At 42.6% G+C, this 27,163-nt stretch overlaps 1 protein-coding gene across 4 annotated transcripts in view; it reads right to left on the reverse strand.

Moving 5' to 3' along the window:
• The window catches only part of MYO9A (myosin IXA), a 1,257,959-nt gene that overhangs the window by 256,985 nt on the left and 973,811 nt on the right, over positions 1 to 27,163 (reverse strand). For all 4 annotated transcript variants that reach the window (XM_078685018.1, XM_078685017.1, XM_078685015.1 and 1 more), the window contains 3 exons: positions 14,734 to 14,891; positions 13,922 to 14,148; positions 11,518 to 11,634 (listed from right to left, as the gene is read on the reverse strand). In XM_078685018.1, the coding sequence (XP_078541144.1) occupies positions 11,518 to 11,634; positions 13,922 to 14,148; positions 14,734 to 14,891 (502 nt within the window). The remainder of the gene's footprint in view (positions 1 to 11,517; positions 11,635 to 13,921; positions 14,149 to 14,733; positions 14,892 to 27,163) is intronic.

Raw genomic sequence — 27,163 nt, forward strand, 5'->3', positions numbered from 1 at the left:
GCGTTGAGAGCGGCGCCGGAACCGGATCGTGGGAGGCATCGGGGGCGGCGCCGGAGGGGACACCTGAGGGACGGGCGCCGGTGAGGTCGTCAGGTCAACCGGCGACGACCCGGATCCAGAAGCGGATCCAGCGGGACCCTGCGGCGCCGGGCCCGAAGGCGCCGGCGGCGTCGGGGCCGAAGCACCCGCTGGCATCGGGGTCGAAGCACCCGACCCGCTAGGGCCCCCAGACGGGTCCGCTGGGCCCGAAGGCGCCGCGGAGCCCGTCGGAGGAGTGGGGGACCTCATGGCCATGAGGAAACGCTCTATCTCCTCCGGCGTCGCGTGCGGTCCAGGGACCGGAGGGTGTGGGACCGGACGCGACACCAGCGACTCCGACGGAGCCGCGCGGGCGATGTCACCTGACCCCCCGGCCGCGTCGCGCGAGCGTCGGGGGGAGTCGGAAGAGCGATGACGTCTCTTCGACTTCTTGTGCTTACCTGACTACTTCGAACCTGAGGAGTGATGTCGACTCCCGGAGCTATGATGACTCCGCTTCCGCGACCTGTCCCTCGACCTCTGTCCGGACTGGGACCTTTCGCGGCGCGGGGCCAACTGACGGAGTTCGAGTCGCCTGCGGGACCGCTCCTGCCTAGCTTTCCAAGTTAGTGCCCGGCAGTCGGAACAGGTCTTGATGTCGTGGTCGACGCCGAGACAGTGGAGACACCGGCGGTGAGGGTCGGTGACCGACATCAGTCGGTCGCAGTCCTCACAGGGTTTAAAACCTGGCATCCCTACCGGCACCGTACGGAGTCGAAGACTCGAAAGATGATCAAAAAGGATCGTAAAAAGTTTAGTCAAAAATTGACTAAGGTACCAGTTTTTCCGGATCTGCGCTTCTGGCACGGAAAAAAGAAGAACTGACGTCAGCACGCGGAGGCGGCGTCTAAGTACTCCGACGATGTCATCAGGGCACCCACGACGCAGACGACGGACGTGGAGCCGCAGACGCCTACCGACGCGCAAGGCTACTGCTACGCAAAAAATTTCCGGATTCCGGATCCAGTCTGACGCCTGGGGATATTCTAAGGTAAGGAATCTATCACTAACGTGTCTCTTTCAGATAGTGGAGGCATCCTTCCTTTGGGCGCCTATACCTTTCCCGCTGTTATTCTCCTTGAAACTGTTGGGGGTATTACCGGTCGTCTCACTTGATTTCTGAGGTAACTCTGTAAATACTGTAAATGTTTTGTGAATTCCTAAGGAGTCCTTTAAGGGTTAAGAAATGTGAATCTAAAATTGAATCTTGAAAAGAGTTGTGTAAATCTTTAATTAGGTTCTTGTAAGTTAAGTACATTTTTAACCTTGCATTTGACAATGCTTGTTTATTTGTGGTGTTTTCTGTAACTGCCTAGATTGTGCGCTCAATTGAGAGAGGCGCGTGTGGGCTCTGATGTTAAGTGACGTCTTGAAACGAGCTCGCGTTGAAGGCTCGTGGCAGAGGCTTTAAAAAGGGTTTCCCTGCCAACGGCTGACGCTTCGTCTCTCGTTGCTGTCTTGAGAAGCGCAACTGTTTCCGAGACGGCGTCGTCGTTGGCCTGATTATTTCCTGTCTTCCTAGTTTGGGCCCTTCTGAGAGCATGTTACCCCCTTAAATGCTGAAGTCCTTTCCCCTGCTAGCTGAAGATTCAATTGTTTTCGTGATCTCCGGTGAGATCGCGTGTCCCGCCTCCTTCCGTCTCCCGTCAGCCGAGGGCTCTGATGAATGCTTGCTGCGTCAGAGGACGGCTGTGAATCGTGAGTCACCGCATTCCTTCCCCGCCGAAGAGACAGTAAGATCTTCCAATTTATTTCCCTAGCGCAGAAACTGAGCACCGCGCTACTCCGTGTTCAGTCACCTGTGAACCTGTGAACCCAGTGACAAGCAGTTGTTTTCTGTGTTTAAGTAGTGAAGCAATCCGTGCCAAGTAAAACAAGCATTGGCTTAGACAAGAGTTTTAACTAATAGAAGCGAGACTTTAAAGCAGCGCTTGGACAGTTGGATAAGCGCAACAAGGGCTTAGTGACTTTTGAGAACTTTAGTCTATAGTTAAAAGGTCACATCAATAAACAAGACTTGGCTAAGGCAAAAGTCCTTTAGGAGGATATTCCTCAGGACGGACATTAAGAACTGTTTCAGAATAGATCAATTCCTGTTTGGAAACTGGTGAAACTCATATTCTCAGTTGTGTAGAATGTAGGATGTTGTTCTTTTACTTATTGTCGTCCTAATACAGATTCTCCATATTCTGATGAAAGTTGAATCAGCAAGGTAGGATTAAGTTTGCACGATATAAGTTTTTTCCACTAAAACTTATTAACTAACTAACCATTGTGTTAAATAATTGTTTAATGAAAGTGATATATCTACCTAATATGAAACATTTATTCTTTTGAAGTCTTGAGCCTGAGTCAGAGCGTAATCAACTTCAACTAAGTGTGAGCAAGGGTCTACAACCAAAACGGTCAGTAGTTGTGAATGTTAAGGTTTTCTGGTGATTCAGTCAGGCAGAAGAGTTAAAGGTTTGTTAATATTACACTGCAGAGTTGCAAAGGATTCAGTTCTGAGATCTCAGCAGAAGAAGGATCCTAGACCCGGAACACAGTCAAGAGAGACCACAACGGAAGCTCTTGTTTTTCTTATCTGTTGTGAGTCTTCTCTGTCCACTTCCCCTTTCCCTGAGGGAGAAGTTTACTCAGTCAGTGTTAACTTCCTGATTGAGTTGATTGATCCTTGAGGGAGTTGGGAGTTTGCAGCTCAAGAGGAAACGTCAGTAGTGTCTCTCAAGACTTCGCAACAGTAGACGAAGCCTCTAAAAAGTCGTTTCCACTTGAGCTCGTAAACTCACCCTCATGGATACTTCTCAGTTGACACAATTGGTTCAGAAATTGAATGCTGAAATGGAAAATCTCCGTTTGGAGAATTTATCGCTTCGCCAAGAATTAGATGAAACTAGAGCAAATTTTTCTATGTGGAGGGATCCTTCTGAGGAAAGAAAACCAGTTTTAACGCCAACTAGATTTGGTTCTGATGTACATATGTCCCATTCTTCAGGAGAACAATCCGGGACTCAACCAGTCCAAGTCACGGTAGTTACTCCAGCTCCTGTTCCCTTGGCTAATCCTGAAAGATTCACCGGAGATTGTGGGAGATTTGCCACTTTTCTTAGTCAATGTCAGTTGCATTTTATGTGTAAGCCCCAAATTTTTTCTTCAGATACGAATAAGATAGCCTTTATTATTTCTTACCTTGGAGGGGTTGCAGCAAATTGGGCAATGCCTTTGGTTGATAGTAATGATCCTTTACTTCATAATCTGCAAAATTTTAAATCAGCTATGTCAAATTTATTTGCAAAGCATACCTTGGTTCAGGCTTCAGATAATGAATTATTGAATCTTCGTCAGGGATCTAAGGATCTAATTTCCTACATAACCACTTTTAATAGACTTCTGACGGAGACACATTGGCCTGAAGAGAAAAGAATTTCTTTGTTTTATAGAGGGCTTAAAGATGACTTGAAAGATTCTCTGGCACATATTGTTAATCTGCCTGAGGATTTTAAGGGATTTCAGGATTTGGTGGTTAAACTTGAACATAGGTTGGGTGAACGTCGAAATGAGAAATCTAGGAGTGATTTTAGAAGTTCACATTTAAGGGTTGAGAAAAAGGAGCCTGATGTTAAAAATTCAATGGTTGAATCCATTCAGTCGGGAGGGTTTAAGGGGCCTTTAACTCCGGAGGAGAAGGAGCGTAGACGCAAAGGGAATTTATGTTTATATTGTGGCAAGCCTGGACACTTTGCTAAAGATTGTTCTGTTAAACCTACAAAGAAAAGAGTCCTGGTAATTGAAACTCCTTCATCAGATCTGTCGGAAAACTAGGTTTCTCGAGGAAAGTTGAGATCGTTTCCTCGAGAAAATGTTCTTCTAAGATCTCTCAATTTGTCTCTAATGTAACCACTCTCATTCCTAAGCATTTTATTATTCGAATGGTCTTTATTCTAACCTCTCTTCAGAGACATAGTATTCCGGTTCTTTTAGATTCTGGTGCCACTGGGAATTTTTTCGACATTGAATTTGCACATAAATTAAATTTAAAATTTATCACTAAGAAGGAACCAGAGTCTGTAAGAGCTGTGGACGGTTCTGTTTTATCTTCGGGTATGATTCAACACAATACAGAACCATTAACCTTAGTGGCAGACAATGGACATACCGAAAGGGTGGTTTTTGATCTTATCGATGCTCCGTCCTTTGGTGTAATTTTAGGTATTCCCTGGTTAGAAACACACAATCCAAAAATAGATTGGGTTAAAAGAACTGTAACTCTAGAGTCATCTTTTTGTAAATTGCATTGTTATCAGGAGACCAGGGATCCAGTAATGCCCCTTTTTTGTGCTGCCATGAATCCTGAGGTCAATAGACTCCCGAATGAGTATAAAAGTTTTTCTAAGGTCTTTGATCCTGTTGAAGCAACTAAATTACCACCGCACAGGATTTATGATTGCAGGATAGATTTAGTACCTGGTGCTACTCTACCTTGCAGTAGGATTTATGCTTTAACCGAGCCGGAAAATGAGTACTTGAGAAAATATCTGGATGAGCTTTTAGAATTAGGTTTTATCCGTCACTCCACCTCGCCAGTCTCGTCTCCTCTTTTCTTTGTTGCCAAAAAAACTGGTGATTTGAGGGCCTGTATTGATTATAGAGCGGTAAACAAGGCAACAATAAAAAATAGATACCCTCTGCCTCTGATACCTGTGCTTCTTAATCAAATTAAGGGTTCCAGTATTTATACCAAACTGGATCTAAGGGGGGCATATCATTTGATTAGAGTTAAGGAAGGAGATGAATGGAAAACCGCTTTTCGTACGAAATTTGGGCTCTTTGAATATACTGTTATGCCTTTTGGTCTTTGTAATGCTCCTGCAGCTTTTCAGTATTTCATTAATGAAGTCTTACATGATCTGTTAGATGTTTGTTGCATAGTTTATATTGATGATATTTTAATCTATTCTAAGAATGCGGAAGAGCATGTTCAACATGTTCAGTCTGTTTTGCAGAGATTGAGTGATCACTCACTTTTTGCTAAGTTGGAAAAGTGCGTCTTTAGTGCCTCAGAAGTGGAGTTTCTTGGTTATTGCTTATCACCTGAGGGGATTTATATGGATCCTAAGAAAGTTGAGGCAATCTTAACTTGGCCAACTCCTGCTTCTATTAAAGACACACAAAGAGTACTTGGATTTGCCAATTTTTATAGGCGTTTCATTTCAAAATTTTCTGAAATTGTTACCCCCATTACTCAATTGTTGAAAAAAGGGAAAGGTTTCTCTTGGACTGAGGAGGCTGATCAAGCTTTTTCTTTATTGAAAAAGGCTTTTACTTCCGCTCCAATATTAGTTCATCCTGATCCGGATAGGCCATTCTTTGTGGAAGCAGACGCTTCGCAGACGGCTATTGGTGGTGTGTTGCTTCAAAAGGATTCAAATTCTGGTCATTTACATCCCATTGCTTTTTTTTCTAGGAAATTATTATTGGCTGAGCAGAACTATACTATTGCTGAACGAGAGCTATTAGCAATTAAAGATGTGTTTCAGGAATGGAGACATCATCTTTTGGGGGCTAAACACACTATTACTGTATATTCTGACCATAAAAATTTACAATTTTATTCTACTGTTAAGGCTTTTACTCCTAGGCAGATGAGGTGGTTGCAATTTTTTAGTGAATTCGATTTTTTGATTATGTATCGGCCTGGTAATAAGCAGTTGTTATCCGATACACTTTCACGATTGGTTTGTGAAAAAGAATCTAGTCCAATTAAAGAACCGCCTAGTATTCTGCCCGTGGAAAAAATATGTGCTGAAATTCATTCTGAAAATTTTTTAAATTCCATTAAGGAGGAGTTGAAATCTTTTAATTCTGAAGAATGGCTTTCTAAGAAAGGAAATTCTATCAGTGAGGGTCTTTTTTATCATCTTAATAAGTTGTTTGTTCCCACTAAAGTTTTGCAGGATCAGGTGATGCATTGGAATCATGACTTGGCAATGGCTGCACATCCTGGTATTAATAAAACCTTGGATTTATGCCAACGTCATTTTTGGTGGGAAAAGATGATCCCTGTAATTCGGAATTTTGTTAAAACTTGTCCAGTTTGTTCACGACAAAAAGCCTTACATGCAGCTCCTATGGGGTTATTACGTCCTATGACTATACCTCCTCAACCGTGGCATACAATTAGTTTAGATTTTATTACGGATCTTCCAAAATCTAATGGTTTCACAGCAGTTCTTGTAGTGGTGGATTTGTTATCTAAAATGGGACATTTTATTCCTTTGCCCAAGATTCCAACTGCAGTTGAATTCAGTACGGTGTTTTTATCTAATATTGTTAGACTTCATGGTCTTCCTTCAAAGATTATTTCAGATAGGGGTCCTCAATTTGTATCTAAGTTTTGGTCACAACTTAGTAAACAGTTAGGAATTGAGCTAGCATTGTCCTCTTCTTTTCATCCCCAGACTGATGGTCAAACGGAAAAAGTTAATCAACATTTAGAACAGGAACTAAGATGTTTGTTATCTACTTCCTCTGGTCCTTGGGATGAGGTTTTACCTTGGGCGGAGTTTTCTTATAATAACACCACTCATTCGGCCTTGGGTTGTTCTCCTTTTTATTTTCTAATGGGGTTACATCCTAGGTCTCTTCCCATTCTTTTACCTGAGGAGCAGCAGTCCATGCCAGCAGTTACAGACAGATTGACCTTTTTGATGGGTATTCAGGAAAAAGCTAGGAAGCTCTGGTTGAAAAGTAAGTTGACTATGAAGAGAACAGCTGATTCTCATCGTAGACCTTCTCCTGAGTATCGGGAAGGTCAGTTTGTCTGGTTATCTACTAGAAACATTCAGTTAGAGGGTCCTAGGAAGTTGAAACCTAGATTTATTGGACCTTTTCAGATTAAGAAAATTCTGAATCCTGTGTCTGTGAAATTGATTTTACCTGCTGAATATGCTATCCACCCTGTATTTCATGTATCACTTTTGAAACCTTTTGAGCCTGGTACTCGATTGGATAATCCACCTCCACCTGTGATTATTGGTGATCATGTTGAATATGAAGTCAAATCTATCCTTGATTCAAAAAGGGTGCGGGGTGCTTTGTTCTATTTGGTTGACTGGAAGGGCTATGATCCTTCTGAGAGATCTTGGGAGCCTGAAAGGAATATTCATGCTCCCAGGCTTGTTAGATCTTTTCATGCCTTACATCCTGAAAAACCTCGACCTGTGAGACGACCTTTGGGGGGAGGAACTGTTGGGGGTATTACCGGTCGTCTCACTTGATTTCTGAGGTAACTCTGTAAATACTGTAAATGTTTTGTGAATTCCTAAGGAGTCCTTTAAGGGTTAAGAAATGTGAATCTAAAATTGAATCTTGAAAAGAGTTGTGTAAATCTTTAATTAGGTTCTTGTAAGTTAAGTACATTTTTAACCTTGCATTTGACAATGCTTGTTTATTTGTGGTGTTTTCTGTAACTGCCTAGATTGTGCGCTCAATTGAGAGAGGCGCGTGTGGGCTCTGATGTTAAGTGACGTCTTGAAACGAGCTCGCGTTGAAGGCTCGTGGCAGAGGCTTTAAAAAGGGTTTCCCTGCCAACGGCTGACGCTTCGTCTCTCGTTGCTGTCTTGAGAAGCGCAACTGTTTCCGAGACGGCGTCGTCGTTGGCCTGATTATTTCCTGTCTTCCTAGTTTGGGCCCTTCTGAGAGCATGTTACCCCCTTAAATGCTGAAGTCCTTTCCCCTGCTAGCTGAAGATTCAATTGTTTTCGTGATCTCCGGTGAGATCGCGTGTCCCGCCTCCTTCCGTCTCCCGTCAGCCGAGGGCTCTGATGAATGCTTGCTGCGTCAGAGGACGGCTGTGAATCGTGAGTCACCGCATTCCTTCCCCGCCGAAGAGACAGTAAGATCTTCCAATTTATTTCCCTAGCGCAGAAACTGAGCACCGCGCTACTCCGTGTTCAGTCACCTGTGAACCTGTGAACCCAGTGACAAGCAGTTGTTTTCTGTGTTTAAGTAGTGAAGCAATCCGTGCCAAGTAAAACAAGCATTGGCTTAGACAAGAGTTTTAACTAATAGAAGCGAGACTTTAAAGCAGCGCTTGGACAGTTGGATAAGCGCAACAAGGGCTTAGTGACTTTTGAGAACTTTAGTCTATAGTTAAAAGGTCACATCAATAAACAAGACTTGGCTAAGGCAAAAGTCCTTTAGGAGGATATTCCTCAGGACGGACATTAAGAACTGTTTCAGAATAGATCAATTCCTGTTTGGAAACTGGTGAAACTCATATTCTCAGTTGTGTAGAATGTAGGATGTTGTTCTTTTACTTATTGTCGTCCTAATACAGATTCTCCATATTCTGATGAAAGTTGAATCAGCAAGGTAGGATTAAGTTTGCACGATATAAGTTTTTTCCACTAAAACTTATTAACTAACTAACCATTGTGTTAAATAATTGTTTAATGAAAGTGATATATCTACCTAATATGAAACATTTATTCTTTTGAAGTCTTGAGCCTGAGTCAGAGCGTAATCAACTTCAACTAAGTGTGAGCAAGGGTCTACAACCAAAACGGTCAGTAGTTGTGAATGTTAAGGTTTTCTGGTGATTCAGTCAGGCAGAAGAGTTAAAGGTTTGTTAATATTACACTGCAGAGTTGCAAAGGATTCAGTTCTGAGATCTCAGCAGAAGAAGGATCCTAGACCCGGAACACAGTCAAGAGAGACCACAACGGAAGCTCTTGTTTTTCTTATCTGTTGTGAGTCTTCTCTGTCCACTTCCCCTTTCCCTGAGGGAGAAGTTTACTCAGTCAGTGTTAACTTCCTGATTGAGTTGATTGATCCTTGAGGGAGTTGGGAGTTTGCAGCTCAAGAGGAAACGTCAGTAGTGTCTCTCAAGACTTCGCAACAGAAACGTCCTCTCATGAAGGTCCTCTGGCCTTGTACTGAAATGTCTGCTGTTGATGGAAGCTGTATTGAAGTCGGAAACCAGTCTTAACGGTTTTCATCTGATTTGTGTCTATTTGTTTCTATGGCTTTGTCCAAGTTGGTGTTGTTTTTGATTTTTCCATCATGGTGCTCACCATCAAAAAAGAACATTGATTGTGTGCTGATAAACCTCCAGATGGAAACCGGACACTCACAACTAGGAATTCCTTTTGGCAATTACACTTGTGTTCATTTCCCTGGATACTGTATCCACCACATCCATTGCAGAGCAAAAGGTAGCATTTGAGATACTATTGCCCTCGTTAACTATCTGCTCCCTTTACTGTAGGGTTCAGGGAAAAACTTTACTAGTTGTTCCATCTCCTCCCAATACTATTGGTCATACCTTGAGAAGAGGCCGTGTAGCTGCTCCCACTGCCACACACTTTCCAGCTGCATCAATCTTATGGCTTTCATTATGCAGAGGTGGGTTGCCTCCATGTTCCTAATGCACATGTCTTCTTTTGAGACCTATGGACTACCAATGAGCCTGGTGGTAAAATTGGTCATCAGGGGCAGGGCTTGTACTTATTTTTGATCATAGATGTAACCACCCAGGCTTTGCCTGGCTCCTTGAAGTTTTACGCTGTACAGTTAGTCATGCTCTTCAGCATGGGCTCCAATTGTCGTCCTCTATGACATGCACTTTAACCATGTAGTCGTCTGATATCTGTGGATTACAGTGTAAGATGCATTTGTGCGGTCTATAGATGAGGCCTTCACTGGATAGGGTTTAAGGTTTGTGAAATCCTGGGGGTTCATATTATACCGCATAGCAGGGCTCCTGGGAGTCAAGCTGAAAATCCTGATTATCGGTCAATGTGTATGGTTTGTGGCAGGGAAGGTAATAGTTGTGGTGGTGGTGGAATGGGGCTGGAAGTAGTCTGAGGAACAGAGCCAGTATCCTTTAGCCCATGACTTTTAAGTATGGGAAACATGTGCAATTCCTCAGAGATTGCTTCTTCAAAAGTCAGTTTCCTCTTCTTCACAGGCAGGGTCTGGGTCATGTGGTGGAGGGCGAGCTAAGATTTTGCCAGACTGAAGATGAATGTAAATGTTCCTTTGCCTCACATGAAGCTGTTCTGAGAGCTTGATGGTTAATGTATTTTCACCTGCCAATGAAGTATGGCACGAACTTTAGAACTGACTTTGGCACCAAAGGTTTCAGCTCATAGACTCGGGCTAAAGAGCAGTGGATCAATTTTGAGGCTTCTCCAGAGCTAAAGCAGGCTCCCGAAGACGATGGGCTCAGGGACAGTCAACAGCGTCAAATGTTGAAACATCTTTAGAAAAGTCTCTGGGTTGAATGCCCAACTGCTTCGACAGTTGTCCTTGCCCTAGACACAAGGCTTATCGAGGTCAAACCCCAGAGGGTTGATCCTCTGATGGCACTTGAAGTGTCAGTCTTTTCGATGCAGTCTGTGTCCTAGGTGCATGTGTGAATTGGACCTTTGAGCACTGTTCTTCCTTGCAGTCAGAGGACTTTTATGTCCCCAGCCACACGATGGCCTGTAGAGGGCACATCAATGCTCAAATTGTTACATAGTCTTTTTGCTTTTGATGTCTGGTAGGCTGAAGAGCTCAATTCTCCGTGGTCTCTGGACAAGCAAAAGTTGCAAACTTGGTGATAGTCTGAACACTGGTCTTGGTGTTACACTTGAACCAGTACCTAAAGGGTGTGTTCCCCATAACCTTCTCAAGAGTCATTCTCATACAACCCAGCACAGAGATAAGCCCTTCAGCCCTGGTTGAATTTCAGTCGTTATCAGAAGTCGTAGTTCCAAGGTGAGTGCAGTTGAATGATTGCTGATTGCAGCTCGACATGTCCCAGGGCTCAAAAAGCACGCCCGAAGCTAATGACAGTGGCGGAAACTTTGTCCTGGTGCATTGTGGGTTTTTGCGAGGTATCACAAGTTACTCAAAACGAGAACTTTTAAACTTCGAAGAAACACTACTTGCAATGTCTGCACCTAACAATAGATGGCAGGAGTAGGCACAGCATGTGATCTACAGCTACCAACGTTACAAACACAATGCTATAGTCCCCAGAGATCACACTGTATAGTACCCAAGGTATGTGTTTTATGATGGTAGCATGCGTTTGTAAAAAATAAAATAAAATAAATAATAATAAATTAACTGAGTTATGATACTGATGCTCAGCTGTGAAGTGTTAAACAAATTCCTATATGTAAGGTGTTTGTGCTGTATTTGCTATTTTACTTCTTATCGTAGGGGAAATGTATTAGGCTACTTTGAAGGAAGTAAGTGTGGTAAATGTGTGTGTTTTGTTTTACCAATAGTGTCCTAGCTCTCCATGTCTTCGAAACGTTATCAACTTTCTTCTGGAATGTATTTCTATTTTATGTACTAAACATTGCTAATAGCCTACATTTACAGAAATGGATGAGACAATTCCTCCAACCTTGCTCACACGATTTCAAGTTCCCAATCACTTACTGTCAATGCTGTGGTATATTGACTGAAGATGTTCTGACGAAATTCTTTCAAAGCTTTCTTAAATACCACATCTACGAGGGTGTCCTTCTTACTGTCTTCATTATCCAGATCATGCATCTAGAGGAATGGAAAAGATAAAAAGTATGTCACCCTTTATAAAATAACAATCATCAGCTGCCACAAGTATTCTGGTATAGACTTTAATATTCGTAATATTTTATTTTTTTGATTTAGACCTCTACTGAGGTCAACAATAAAAAAATTAAAAAACCCTTTAGTAAATTTGCTTAGTTCCCATGATTTCATCTAGTGCTATTACAATGGTAAAAACAAAAAAAATTAAGAAATGTATATACATTGTTACAAGCAAATTCATTTAGCGGAAAATTAATAAGAACCATCCACACCTTCATCGTAAATACTTTTTCCTAGAACAAGCATTAATAGTTCTTCATTTCCATAGGTTCTTCATTTGCTAGTAAAGTGATAAAAAGGATTTTAAAAATGTATATACATTGTTACATACAAATTCGTTTAGCAGGGAATTTATAAGAGCCATCCTTTCCTAACCCCATAAGGACATTAAATGTTTAGGATTTAAATAATAATGTTGAGTTTCTACTATCTCTCTGTTTGGACATATAAGTATCATGTGAGATAGATTTTGGTCCCTACCATTACAGAGATTACAAACTCCTGCTTCGTCTGTAAAGTTTTCCAAATGATTAGTATAGGAATTCAAAAGCAGGATCCCTAAACGTTGTAAAATAATGCGGTGCCGCACGCTATGCGTGAGTTTAAATTTCAATTACTGCTGGTAGATCTTATACACAAGGGAAGCAGAATAAGACCTAAAATGGGATAACTGTGAATGTGGGCTAGTCTAGATCAAAACTAAGATGGGGTAGTATTTTTTTTCCAAAGTTTTCAAGTAACCCAGCAACCAAGTCAATAAGAGTGACATTGTACACTTAAATTGTGATAGAGCTACTGCCAGATTTTTGTTAAATGTATTTTTACCTGAGTCACTCTCAAAAGTTTCAAGTTTTAATAAAGCTCTTACTGTATCTTTAAGAATTAGTATGGGCCCCTTCACAACAAGATTTCTTCAACATCCATGAATAAAACTTGAATGAAACTTCTTTATACTTGATCCACCTCCATAAAGCACTCCAAAAAGGGATTCAGTTTTATCCTTGGTGAGTGGACCTCTCTTGTCTTTACTCGGAGGAGGAGATGTATGTTAAGGATAACAATACTGTACCGGAGTCCTCAGGTGTCCATCGAATCTTTACATATTTCAGGGTGCACTTGTTACTGGTTATATGATAATTAACAAAAATGCCTTGGAATAAAAAAACCTTACAAAAGTCAGAATGTGGCATAGCTACGTGGATCTTTTTCTTTATTATGCCCTTCTCAAGACTGCTCCCAAGGCTCCATTCAGTTATCTGTCTCAGATAAGTCATCTAACTAGCCTGGCTTTCAAGAGAACGTCTCTCTCTCGATCATGCCACTCTTGTATGCATTTACCAGAGTATCTCTTTCTCCTACCCCCAACTAAGAAGATTCTTGAGGGGTCAAATTAAATCCGACTCTCCTAAGTCTGAGCTAAGGAGAGTTTCCAATGACCAGGCTGCACCTTAAAACCATGTTTACTCTCTTATCTCTTCATTAGAATGACTTCCAAGCTTTTACTACTGCATGTCCTCCTTGGAAGGGTTTTACTGGGATCAAATAAAACCCTCACAGACATACATCTTTCTTATCTATTTCCTCCTTTATAGTTCTTACAATAGCAATTTTATTTTTTAGCTGAGTTTTTGTCCCGTAAGTCTTTGTCCTAGATGCCTTTTCTGAGGATCAACCACTGCTGGTCACCCCACTTGTTTTTCCTTGATTTGTGTTACTGGGTTTGTTAGTTCACTAGTAGTAGGTATTATTTTATCTACACTCCACAGCATCACAGTTTCACAAGAGGTAAGTGTTATTACGTAAAAAGCATCACTTCTGGTCTTTGGAAATGCTCCTTATAAAACTCAATGATACCAAAATCTAGAACCTGGCACTAAATGAAATTTCTAAAGTTCCATTGGGCATGGACTCAATAGAAGACTTGAAACTGGGAATTGGAAGAGACTTGTTCAAATGCCACACTTTGGAAATGAAAAGATTGGATTTCATCTTCTGATTTTGCGAACAAAAGCACTAATTATAACTGCTGGCACTTTTGAACTCCGACAAACCACCCAGTATTTGTAACATATTTTTCCAGCTCTACAGTGAGCAGCTGTCATCAACAACAGCGAGCAAAATATTACAATATTAGAAGTCTTTTTTTAAGCGTATAGGGACTCCAGATATCCTTTCAAGATCATAGCAAGATGCTCGAAGGTAGGCATACCTTTTTAATGAGAAAGTCATCCATGCCCTTCAAGTCACTAGCACTGTTTATTATCTGCATGGCATCATTTTGCCATGATACAGGTTCCAGTGCTGAACTACTGATCTTCAAACTCCGTCTTCGCTTAACCTTTGGAGATGGTTCTTTATTTTCCTTCTCCTTTCCTCTATTGTTGAGCAGCTCAGGACTTCGTGGTGGTGTTGTACGATGACGACCTAGCTCAATTACTAGAAGAAAGAAGATAAAGTTAAAGAGGTATAGTGCTGGAATAATTGTGGTAAAGAAGACATTACAGTTCTGAAAATTCAGAGGAAAGATCAGAACAGAATGGATGTGCACTTAGTCTGAGTTCTCAATAACGTTAAAAAAATGTGGTGAGATAGGCATGAGCAGAGTTATAAGTCACATCATTAGCAAAGGAGCAGCAAATACAGTTTGTCAAGATCGATCTGCATTCACAAGCTGGCTAGGCTGCTTTTACCAAAAGAGTGGTGTGCTGCAGGTTGAAGATTAAAGTTTAATTATTGAGCTGTGCATGGAATCACAATCTTCTAGGAGATGGGGGTGCTGGATATCACAACTGAGATGGATTGGTTCTTCTGTGAGAAGGACCATACTGCTAAAATAGCAAAAGGGGGCAGCAAGTCAACTGTCAGACCAACAGCTGTATACTTGTGTATCCCTGATACACAATAATATAAGTATAGGGTTATAAATCAGGATTGACAAGCACTGTTAAAGTTGTGTAGAGGCACTAGTTCTGCAATTACAGGGGCCACAGCTGTTTAGAGCCGCAGCTTGGAGCTGCTTACCTTCATTGAACTGGAGTTTGGGTATCAGATCTACTCCAGGTGTATCATGATCAGAGTACAACTCCAATAGCTCAGACTGAGTCGTCAACTTATCACGGGGCAGCTTCTTTTCTCCCTGTTTACCCTTCCCCCAGAATCTCATCTTTCCTTTTTGAGGCCTAGATATCAAGAAGGAAACATTTGAGTCTGGTTAAGAGGTCACAACAAACAGATTAATTCTACCATCTATATTAAAACGAAACAAATAAACAGACAAATGATTTAGATCAAAGTAAAATGTACATAGTTATGTTTATTTTCTCCTAGTGTGTTATGATTTGAATCCTTTCTCTATATACAAAGACTTGCTTTGTCCTATACAATATGTTATGCAAAAACAAAGTAGAAAAAAAAAAAAAAAGAACCTTGAGTAAATCGTAAAATATATACAGGTTTTGTTTAAACCTACACCCTTCCCTGCTACAAGCACACAAGGTAAAGTTAAAGTACACTAGACTGGAATAAAAATACAAACCGGAAAATATGCCACTGCCCAACAGAGTTCTCTAGTGTAATAGGACATGATTTGAAATGTGTTATACAGGGTATTCAAAGCCACGGTAGTTAAACCTTCCATAATAGTTGCGATCACTGTGTAGTACTGTGAAAAAATGCAGGTTAATTTGTAAGAAAACGAACAACAACATTTTGCAATAGGTCTCGAGAGCACCCACACTATAAATGTATAACAATAGCAGTCTAAGGGCATGATTACATCCGCCGACCCAGCTGCACCAAAGCAGCGCAAAGACCTCCCGCCTTATTATAAATTTAACTCATTTAAGGCGGATGGTCCTTCGCCTTTCCCATGGCCGTGCCTGGAAAATAGGCACCACAATGGGAATGACAAAAAAGTTCCAGCACAGCATGGACAGTGACGTCCACGCCATGCTGGAACTTTGGGGGAATACAGACATGCTGTGCCCCCCTGAATGTATCCTCATGGCGGAGGAGGTCATGGCGGCCCTGTATGGCCCCCTTTGATCCTCCACTACCAGCCTATTCATGTTGGCGGCTCCTGCAATGAAATGGCTGCTGGTGGCGAAATCTGTAATATGCCTAGTAGGACTGCACCAGCCCTGCTCTGCATGTTACATTGTGGTGCTGCCCCGCCACCGCTATAGAACAACTCTTCCATGAGCCAGCCTGTGGTCCTCTGCTGCAACGAGTTTTGAAGATGTAATGTAGCGGACGGACCACTGGCACCTCGAGTCTGGCGGTCTTACGAACCCCAGACTCGTAATCAGCACTAAGGTTCATAATCAAAAGAAAATAATACCTGATGATTACTATTTAATATGATGTGAGTTACAGTTTGCATCAAAATGACATTTTTTAGCCATATCGCATACAAACTCTTTTTATACAAAGGCAAAAGTTGTTTTTATGATCTTTTTTTGTAAAAAATTTAAAATATTTTAAGTAATTGGGCAACAAAAAATCTATCTACAAAAGCAGTTAAAACACACAAAAACGTCTGTATGCACATTGCTATGAAAACTGCTACCAGTAAATGCATGCAAAGACGACCGGCTGCTGATTCTAGCACATCTCATACAGGCCTTCCCTGGAAGAATCTGTATATTAATATCTCACTATGATGTGTGCTGCACATTAGACTTGCTGCCGATAGGAGGGCAGTGTGCAGCATGAACTCTGTTCTAAGGAGTACACCATGCGTCTGTACAAAATGGTGCTGTCTTTTTCTTTGTTTGTGAATGTGGCAACCTGCATATTGCTGTCTGTAACCCAGAGACTATGTAGCCAAATTGTGTGCTGGGGGAATATACATCGACTTCCCAGACAGTATTTGCCTATCTCCAAACCCAATCTAACAAGGCTAGGTAGATGCTCTCTGACATAACTGGAGGAGTAATACAGAAGCTAATGCTTTTGTTAGCCCATATTTCCTGCCAGTGGCCTCCAACTATAATTAACACTGTCCCCATACAGCTAGTAAAATGTAAATATCAGGGAGCTTCCACAAGACCACAGATAACCTTTGGTCCCACAGGCCCAACAGTTGGGAGAGGGAACTGGGATACAGGGTTAAGGTTACAACTGTAACTTCAAATGATTATCTCTCCAGAACCATAACAGTTTAAGTGACAATTCCAATAGTTATGGGATTGGGGCAACTGGTAAGGAAACTAATCTACAGCCCGGGTGGAGTTGAAAATCCACAGTGAATCTTATGGCACTGGAATGTAGAAGAAGAACAAGTTCCTTACCTTCGGTAACGCTTTTTCTGGTGGATGCAGTATGTGCCTGTGGATTCCTAACCTTTTGAATGAACCCTTGTGCAGTATTCCAAGGAAACTTTTTCATAGCTCTCCCACGTCGATGAGGACGTCACAATGGCACGACTCCGCGTGACATCAACAGAGCTATAATAAGACCTCGTTGGCATGCTGACGTCATTTCCACCATTTTTTACGTGCCTTCGAAGCGAACGGGTGAACCAACAACATTTCACAAGCATACACAGTATACATTTCCTCAAGTATACACAGTATACAACTTAAAGAGAATAGAACATGGAAATTCTAAACTAATTCTAATTTAAATTCCACTGAGGCATAATAAAAGGAGTGGAAGGACATCTATTAGTGAGACCCTTGATGAACCTCATGACTATGGAAGATTTAAACAACGATGGTTGGTCTGGAAAACAAATGAAGGCTGATGAAGCCGACAAGCAGCCCTTAACAAGTCGCCACAGCACAACCATGCTGGGCCAAGGAAAGAGAAAAACTAAGAAAATCAGACAAATGGGCCTTCAAAGTATCAATTGAACTCTCTCCACACCACTTAACAAATCTGGCCCATCTACAGGAATAGACAGATTTGGTGGAGTGTCTTCTGGCCGATAATATAACATCCACCACATCAGGTGGGAGAGATAAAGAACTCGGGTTGCCCAGTTCAATCGCCAGGCATGAAGGTGCAGGCTCTGGAGGTAGGGGTGTAGAACCCGCTCCTGTGATTGCCCAAGGAAGTCTGCCCTGAGAGGGAGACGGAGCGGAGAGTGCGATGTGAGGTCAAGAAGGTCTGTGTACTATTGTCCAGATAGGGTAAAACAGGAATCCCCGACCTTCTGAGATGCGTTGCCACCACTGCCATCACCTTCATGAATAACTGAGGCGCGGATATAAGACCGAACTGAAGGACCGAAACCTGATAATTCTGAGTCCCCACCGTTAAAACAGATACTTCCGATGCAACTTCAGGATGTGAATGTGAAAATACGCATCCTTTAAATCGATCATCACGATCCAGTCTTCCTGCTGCAGCACTAGAGGAATCTGAGCTAGGGTCAACATCTGGTCCCTCTGGTTGCAGTGCAGAATCCGTTTTTCCCCCCCAGCGCCAGGAAGCCGCTTGGCCACAGTGCGCTTAATCAAGTTTCTTTTCATTTCATTCATTTCATTTCATTTCATTTGTACTTCTCCTGTTTGAGGTAAAAATTCAAGACCCTGAGGTCCAAGCTCGGTCGCAAACTACAGTCCTTTTTTGGGATCAGAAAATACCAGGAATAGCATCCCTGACCCCTTTCCTGTTCCGGAACAATCTCTACCGCACCTTTCTGTAAAAGGGACAGGACCTCTTGTTGCAGAAGCAACAGATGGGCCTCCGAACACCAACCATGGCGAGGAGAGGGGAAATTCCCGGAAGGGAAGGGCCCTCTCTACAAGATTCAAAACCCAAAGATCTGATAGTACAGATTTCCAAATTTGTAGAAAATGGGACACCCAACCTTCAACAGGACTAACATACTACAAGATGGGGGATCTAGAGCCGCTTCCCTGTGGGGACAGGAGAGGATAATGATAAGGAGACCTGTTGCCGAGCAGCCCCTCGCAGACAACCTCTTCCCACTGTATGGCTTATACAGAGCGTTCTGTTGTTGCTGCTGCTGTCAGCATCGAAAAGTAGCAGCCTTCCCACGGCCCCAAAATTACGGAAACTAAAACCCCTGGGCTGGGATTGCAAGCCTAGGGATCTAGCAGTAGCTCTGCTATCCATAAAATGCTGTAAAGCTGAATCAGCCTTGGTCCCAAAGAGTCTAGATCCATCAAAGAGAAGGTCCAACATTGTGGCCTGGACGTCCGGAGAGAATCCTTGCCTCCTGGTTGCCAAAGAAGAGCCCATTACCCTAGCAACGTACTCAGCTGTATCAAGTCCGGACTGGATCACCTGACGGGCTGCAGCCTGCTTGTCAGACAGCACCTCAGTGAAGTGACCATAGACATCCTCTGGCAACTTAGGTATAACCTCCTTGGCGGAATCCATCAATGCATGGATATAATGCCCCATCAAGCACGTGCATTAGTTGATTTCAAGACCATACTGGCTGAAGAAAACACATTTTTTGCGGATTGGTTCAACTTCTTGGAGTCCCTATCCCCCGGACTGGAAGGGAAGGAGCCAGCAGATTGTTTTGAGGAACAAGACGCTTGAACCACAAAGCACTCAGGGGAAGGGTGCGATGACAAAAAAGCTGGATCCCCAGGCACCACCTTACAGCGCCTTTTCACTGTTCTCGAAACAGCAGGGGCAGACATTGGCTTCTGCCATACTACTAAAATCGGTTCTGTCAGAGCCTCGTTGAAAGGAAGCAAAGGCTCCACTGCAGAGGAAAGTGCAGTACCTCTGTTAAAATATTAGATATAACCTCTGCCGTTGGCAATTGTAAGTCCAAAAGGTCAGCAGCATTCTAACGACCGAATGGTATGAGACCACATCCTGAAAGGGAAGAGCTTATGAGGAGAGTTCCCACTCCGGTGAAGTGTCCAGTCCACTGGCTTCTTGCATCCCTGAAAACTCCTCAATAGGGTCTAATATCTCCCCCTCCTCAGCCTGCTCCTGTTGCTCCTGGAATTCCTCTTATTCCAGAAGCCTCTGAGCCTCCCTCCGCGATCAAATCCTTCAATTCGGTGGTGCCAGAGACCTTAGAGCCGGTGTCAATGGAGGACCTTCAGAAGCGTGAAGCGGCGCCGACCGAAGTGGAGACGGCACCGGAATGGAGCCCGACAGCGCAAGTGAGTAATCCATCCTTCCCTCCCGAGAAAGAATCAGCGTCAAGAACCTCAGCGTCGGGTGCCTGGGCATAATGTTGGGGATCGACCAAATTATAAGAAAGCAGACCCACGGGCCAGCCAGAGCGCCGGATGGGTTAACCGCCATGGCAAATAATACCATACATTGCATTAAGAAAATGTGACAGATTTTCACCTGGAGTCTAGAAAGAGGGGTATGGATCTGGAACCGCTTGACCTGAGATAGATCGTGGTCGTAGAATGGGTCTAGTTATGGCGCTGGAGACGCCAGGTCCGGTTTGGGAGCGTACAGAGGCGAAGGAGACTCCCCCTAGACGTCAGAGAGTTCTTCGGCGTCGGCGAGCCCCTCGGTGTCGGAGAGTGCACAGGAGACACCAGCGGTGAAGGAGAAGAGGAAATGTCATCCTTCCTATGACTATCCCGGACCGGGGGACACAGACTTCGGCTGATTGTCCTTCGAACAGCGATGCTGGGACCCATGTCGCCTCTTTCTTGTGTTTTTTGGACGACCTAGAGGTGTGTGGAGTCTCACTCTTGATGTCAAGGGTGTTAAGGGCACTCTCTGATGAATCTAGATGTGGGAATGAGCCAGGGAGGTCTATAGTCTGGTTAAGGTGGAAAGGGGACACCTGTCATCATGAACCTGGAAAAAAGCGTTCTCCAAAGGGAGGAACTGTAGGTCACTAGCACGTCTTAGAGATGTAATAGTGACAAGGAAGGCAACCTTCTAGGAGAGGAATTGTAAAGCACCTGAGTATAGGGGTTGAAAAGGAGAACAACGTTAAGGTTTCAGACCGGGGTGGGTAGAGTTTTAGGAGGGATAACCCATTTGAGTCCTTCAATAAAAGCCTTGATGACCTGGATCTTAAATAAAGAAGAGTGTTCCCGGTTCTGCATTTAAGCTGCAATAGTGGAGGACTATGTAAGTGTGAGCTAGGCCTCTTTCACGCAGGTAAGGGAGGTAACAGATAATATCCTTAACTGCAGGTTTGAGAGGCTCCAGATGTTTGCGAATGCAGTATGAAACAAAGCTTGTCCGTTTGGCAGGATAACACATACAGAAGAGTGGGAGAGGACTAATGCGTAGGCAAATATCCTTGACCAATTCATCCATAGAGTACTGTCATAGACTGTGGGTGTGGAATCCTGGAGGCATTCATTCATTTTTCATTTCATAAGGCTTTATTCGGAACAAAGGACAATGTCCATAAAAGCACGTTAAAAAAACATTTGAGACAGTATCCAGAGATAAAACAACATAAAATACAGGCAAGGGGTTAATAAATAACTTTAAAAACTCATGCTTTTCCTTGCATTGATTGCTTTAAGGAGAAAGGTAGCCATAAAAAAAAAACATCTGAATGATGCAAGTTAAAAAGTAGTTTCATGGAGTCGATTACAGTCCTGACACCAAACGTCACAAAGATGGGTTTTAAATACACATTTCTCAAAGACCTATACATTGGACACAACAGAAAAAAGTGCATAGTGCTTTGTGCTGAGGTATTATCACATGGACATGGTCCGACTGGGTGCTTATCTGAGAAGGAAAAGCCACCAAATTGTGGACAATCCCAATCCTTAATCTAGTTAATACAAACCGATGAGATGTTCTAGTCACTTGGGTCAGATACGGTTGGTAGCCCACAAATTCATTCAAACCATTATATGACACACAAGTGGATAGGTTGCCACTATTACTAAGCCGCCTCTCAGAAAAAAGATTCAAAGATTCAAAAAGGACTTCTTCATTTTGGATTTAGATAGATCGGAGGACCCGCAATTATCTAATTTAATGTTGAGGCCATAGAACGCCTGGAAACTATCTATATTATATTTAATCCATGGGATTTTCAAATGATTATCCATTAGGAGGCAATCCTTAATGATGGCTCTACATAAAGATATTTCTTCTTTAATCCAGATTGACCGCCATAACAAGAGGGGTCTAAGGAGAATCAAGTCGGCAAGGTGATGAATACCGAGTTCTCTATGTACTAGTTCGTTAGAGGCAGAGTTAGGTAGACACAAGAGTCTTTTTAAAAAGATGTTCTCCTCCACTTGTAAGCTCCCGGCAGGGGCAAAGCCCCATACCCCAGCGCCATACAAAGCGGTAGAGAGACATCTAGCCTGAAATATTTTAAGCATGTCTCTAACCCGCCTATCCCCTAGTTTTGTGGCCAATGTAAACGGATGTATGACGTTACAACGCATACTTTTACAACGCCTACCATTACCACGCAATTTTTACAACGCAGGATCCATTACAACGAAGTACCATTACCACGCATGTATTTACAACGCAGATACCTTTACAATACATAGAATTACAACGTAAGTATTGGTAAGCATATAATATTTTTTTTAAATGTAAATTAATTAAAATTAATATAATTTAATTTAATTAATTTAATTTAATTTAATGTAATTAATTTAATTAATTTAATTTAATTTAGTTTAATTTAATCAATTTAATTTAATGTAATTTAAATTTAATTGTATTTAATTTTTACCCTGTACCCCTTTACCCCAAAAACCCAAAACTGACCCTTAACCCTAAAAATACCCTTTTACCCAAAAACCCAAAACTGACCCTGAACCCTAAAAATACCCCTTTACCCAAAAACCCAAAACTGACCCTGAACCCTAAAAATACCCCTTTACCCAAAAACCCAAAACTGACCCTGAACCCTAAAAATACCCCTTTACCCAAAAACCCCAAACTGACCCTGAACCCTAAAAATACTCCTTTACCCAAAAACCCAAAACTGACCCTGAACCCTAAAAATACCTTTTCCCAAAAACCCAAAACTGACCCTGAACCCTAAAAATACCCCTTTACCTAAAAACCCAAAACTGACCCTGAACCCTAAAAATACCCCTTTACCCAAAAACCCAAAACTGACCCTGAACCCTAAAAATACCCCTTTACCCAAAACTGACCCTGAACCCTAAAAATACCCCTTTACCCAAAAACCCAAAACTGACCCTGAACCCTAAAAATACCCCTTTACCCAAAAACCTAAAACTGACCCTGAACCCTAAAAATACCCCTTTACCCAAAAACCCCAAACTGACCCTGAACCCTAAAAATACCCCTTTACCCAAAAAACCCAAAACTGACCCTGAACTCTAAAAATACCCCTTTACCCAAAAACCCAAACTTAGATAAAATTATATACTTACCAATACTTACGTTGTAATGGTATGCGTTTTAAAGGTACATGCGTTGTAATGGTACTTCGTTGTAATGGTTCCTGCGTTGTAAAAATTGCGTGGTAATGGTATGTCGTTGTAAAAGTTGCGTGGTAAAGGTTGTATACCATGTAAACACACCGTAAGCACTCTTCACCATCTTTGCACTCACATTTTTATGCTCGCTAGTCCAACTATTACTGTTAGAAAATGTGATACCAAGGTATGAAAAGTTATCTATTTTTTTAACCTTATGTCCATCAATAAAATAAGAGGGTGACTTTCTATTACGCCCCAGCCCACATTCCATGATATAGGTCTTGGATCTGTTAATCACAAGCTTTCTCCCTTTTATAAACTGTGAAAACCCATCTATCAGGCGTTGGAGGCCTATCGGCGTACGAGACAATAAAACGTCGTCGTCCGCGTAAAGTAATACCGGGACGCTAGCATCATTACCTTTAGGGGCATCTGTTGCAATGGTTTTTAGGACGGAATCCACTTCGTTAATAAAAAGGGTAAAGAGCAAGGGGGCAAGAACACACCCTTGTATAATACCCCGTCCAATCCTAAACTTAGTTGTACACTCACCATGGGTACCGTATCGTACACAAGTACGTAATTTATTATAAAGGCGGGCTAAAAAATAAACGATACCTTCCGGTGCCCCAATTTCAATCAGCTTAGCCCAAAGAATTGCATGGTCCACCAAGTCGAAAGCACTACTCAAATCTGCGAAGCAGAGATAGATAGTGCCTGGCTTAGCCTGCGTATACTTTCCGATCAAAAGTTCAAGGTTTAGACACTGTTCGATCGTCCCCCGCCCCTTTCTAAATCCAAATTGACATTCTGTCAGAATGCCATTGGCCTCAACCCATTCCTCTAGCCTAACCAAAAGCACCCTACTCATTACTTTAACCGAAGAATCAAGCAAGGAGATCGGGCGGTAGTTCTTCACATCGCCCCGGTCTCCTTTTTTATAAATAGGGATAATGATTGATTCTTCCCAGGTAGGAGGCACCCCATTACAGACTGCTGCGTTAAAAGTTTTAGCTAAAATAGGTTCCCATAGCTCTGGAACTAATTTATAGATATCAATAGGCACCCCGTCTGGGCCCTGTGCCTTCCCACCTTTACTTGCCCTGATACTATCTGACACTTCGGTGACAGTAATGTCCAAAGAGACGATGGGCCAACAATCCTCTTCAAGACCCATAACTTTGTCCGTATCAAAGATAGTAGAAAAATGAGAGACCCATGTTTCCTTATTAACCCTTGATGTTAATTCAGGGACCTTCTCATCTTTAAGGAACGGGCTATTCACTGTGGCCCAAAACAGGGTACAATTGTTGGTTTCAGCTGCCTGGGCCAAGTTATCCCAGGCCTCCTGCTGGAGTTCCAGTTTCCTTCTATTTAAGGTTACCCTATAGCTAGATCTAAGTTTAAAAACCAGGCTCTTATCTCTGGGTTTGGCTGCCAATGCCCTTTTTAGCTCCTTTAGCGCAGAAGTACATGCCTGATTAAACCACCCCTTTAGACGGTCTGCCTTGCGCTTAACTGAAATAGTGAGCTTGCAATCAATGACTAAGTTAACACAAATAAAATGCCGAATAATTTCGGCAGTGACGTGGACATCCTCGAGGATCTCAGTGATTTCCGATAAGCAGCTGTTAATAATAAAGTCAGACGTCAATACTGCTTTATCCCCTTTCCATCTAAGTCTAGTCCCATTAGGTCTATAGGGTTCGATATTATTAATAAGTCCCGTACTAGATGAACTAATCTCTTTCCAGAGAAAGGCCTCAATAGTTAAACAGTTATGGTCGCTGAGAAGGATATCAATGACTTTTGGGGGCGAAATCCAGGGCACAAGACTAGAGGAGGTACAAATAAAATCAATCACAGTGTTTGCCCCCCCCCCGTCCTATAAAAGTGGGGATTGTATCATCTTCATCATTTTTCTCATTAACCAAAATGTCCATGTCATATGATGCTAGGAGATTATTTAGAGACTCCCCATAATGGTTATGAAGGAAATGGAGATCTCCATCCCCAAAGCAATTGACCACCCCACATGTATTAAGGTTAGAAAGTGGGCAAACAGAAATGTTAAAATCCCCAGCCAAAAGCAATTCAAAAACAACATTAGAACCTGTTGTGATTTCATCCAAAGCGTTTGCTAAAGCATTAACCACCAGGACCCTGGTGCTGTCAAAGATGGTATTATAAAAATTAATCAAAAGAATGTTTCTACCCTTCTTCTGGGAGAGCCATAAAATCTGGGCGTGAGCCCCAACCAATACATGTTTTTTTACAATAAAGGCGGTCTTGACAGAGATCAAGACCAGGAGCCCGCCCTTTGCCCTTCCAGAGATAGATTCCACAGTAGGTAATTGGTAAGAAACAAAACCATTATAACCTTTAAAATCTTTACACCATGTTTCTTGGAAACAAATAATATCAAAAAGTGCCAGAAAATCTGACCACCCCAAACAGTCAGATTTGGACATTAAGCCTGCAATATTCCAACTAGCAATATGGCAACTAGAAAAACCGGTTGCCACATTGGTTTGTTGGCCACCCCGTAAATTAGTTGTGGACGGGTTTATAATGCTTACACAATCCTCTTCCGGCATAGCCTCGTTACATTCCCCCTCTCCACCCTCCAGACAGGTTATCATAAACTCTGCATTGGGCGAGATTTCTACATGTGCAGTCCCCCGATTCGTTACTATGGGTTCTACTCTACAGGAAAGACGAACTCCTCACAGGCTGGGGAGGCCGTCAAACCAGAATCAAGTCAATCATTAGAGTCTAGTACACTTAAACATTGAAAACGATTGAAAGTAGCCACCTGTCAGAGACATTGAGTAACGTTAGGCGGTTGGAACTCTTCCCGCCGCTATCATCCCGGACTCCGCTTAGTGTGGCTCGCTGGAGCCCGAGGCTGCAACTGGATGTATTGGAAGTTCCTATAAGGCTCATGTTTGTACTGCTGTGATGAAGCCGCTTGTTTTCCTCTTTATCTGATTCTACCTCTGTTCTTCTTTCAAATACAATAAAACCAACTTTTACAAAGAAAGTAGCCACCTGAGACATACTCGGCATATTAACCATACTGGGGCCTTTCACTCTGCCCCACCCATGATCATTATTAGACGGGCCAGTGTGATGTCTATAAAAATAGGCCAGGGGTCGGAGGGAGATACCCTGGTCATTGGGTGGGCGAGAGGTGGCTCTAATCAGAGCAGTAGAAGCAAGACGGGGACTTTTAAAATTAACAATAACACAATCACCCAAGATATTCTTGTGTGAAGTACCTATCCAGTTGGTTCAGGTGGTTGCCAGGATCTGGTCTGCAATGTCAACTGGAAAATCACACTCTCTGTTAAGCCAGGCCATGGTTTTGTTTTTTAACATATCGTGTGTTTCGTGGTTACCTTCGGGACCCTCCTCTCTTACTGGAGGGACATTTGTAAGAACCGCCACATATGGTGCGCAGTCAGGTGGTAAATTAGGCTGTGAATAGCCATATCGCTTTTTCTTAGATACAATAGTTCTCGATGGATTCTCAGTAGTCGAAGTTGAGGGTATAGTTGGTGACTCGGGGTTAGGAACCACTACTGTGTCAGTGCTTGAACCCCCATTAAGCGTCTTCAGCGTCTCACAGGTACTAGCCTGAGCTATTTCAACAGATGTCGTACAATTATTAAGACCAGGGTGGGTTTGCACGAGGCCACCTAGCCGTTTCAATTCCCCAGAAACAATGTCAAGTTTGTCAAGTAGGGGTTGTATAAATTTAACAAACCTGTCATCTATAATACCGACCAACATATCTAGCTGCTCAAGTGCTAGTTTCAGATAGGAATTATTAGAAACAGTGTCAGAGTCATTAGTGGACCCTTTGGGAGTTGTTTCGATGTTTTTTTTGTTTTTACGGTTACCCCCTCGTTTGGACAAAACAGGCCTACTAGCATTACTTCCAGACCTAAGGACTCGCTGCACTTTTGGAGCTGGTGAACAGGATACCATAGAGTCGTTAGGAGACTCAATCACCGCCGGGGTAAACTCTAGATCAAAAGAAACAGGCATAGTGGATAAATCTGGGGAGCTTATAACATCCACAGATGGTATAG

This window comes from Lissotriton helveticus, chromosome 3_2 (assembly GCF_964261635.1).
Source record: "Lissotriton helveticus chromosome 3_2, aLisHel1.1, whole genome shotgun sequence".
NCBI lineage: Eukaryota > Metazoa > Chordata > Amphibia > Caudata > Salamandridae > Lissotriton > Lissotriton helveticus.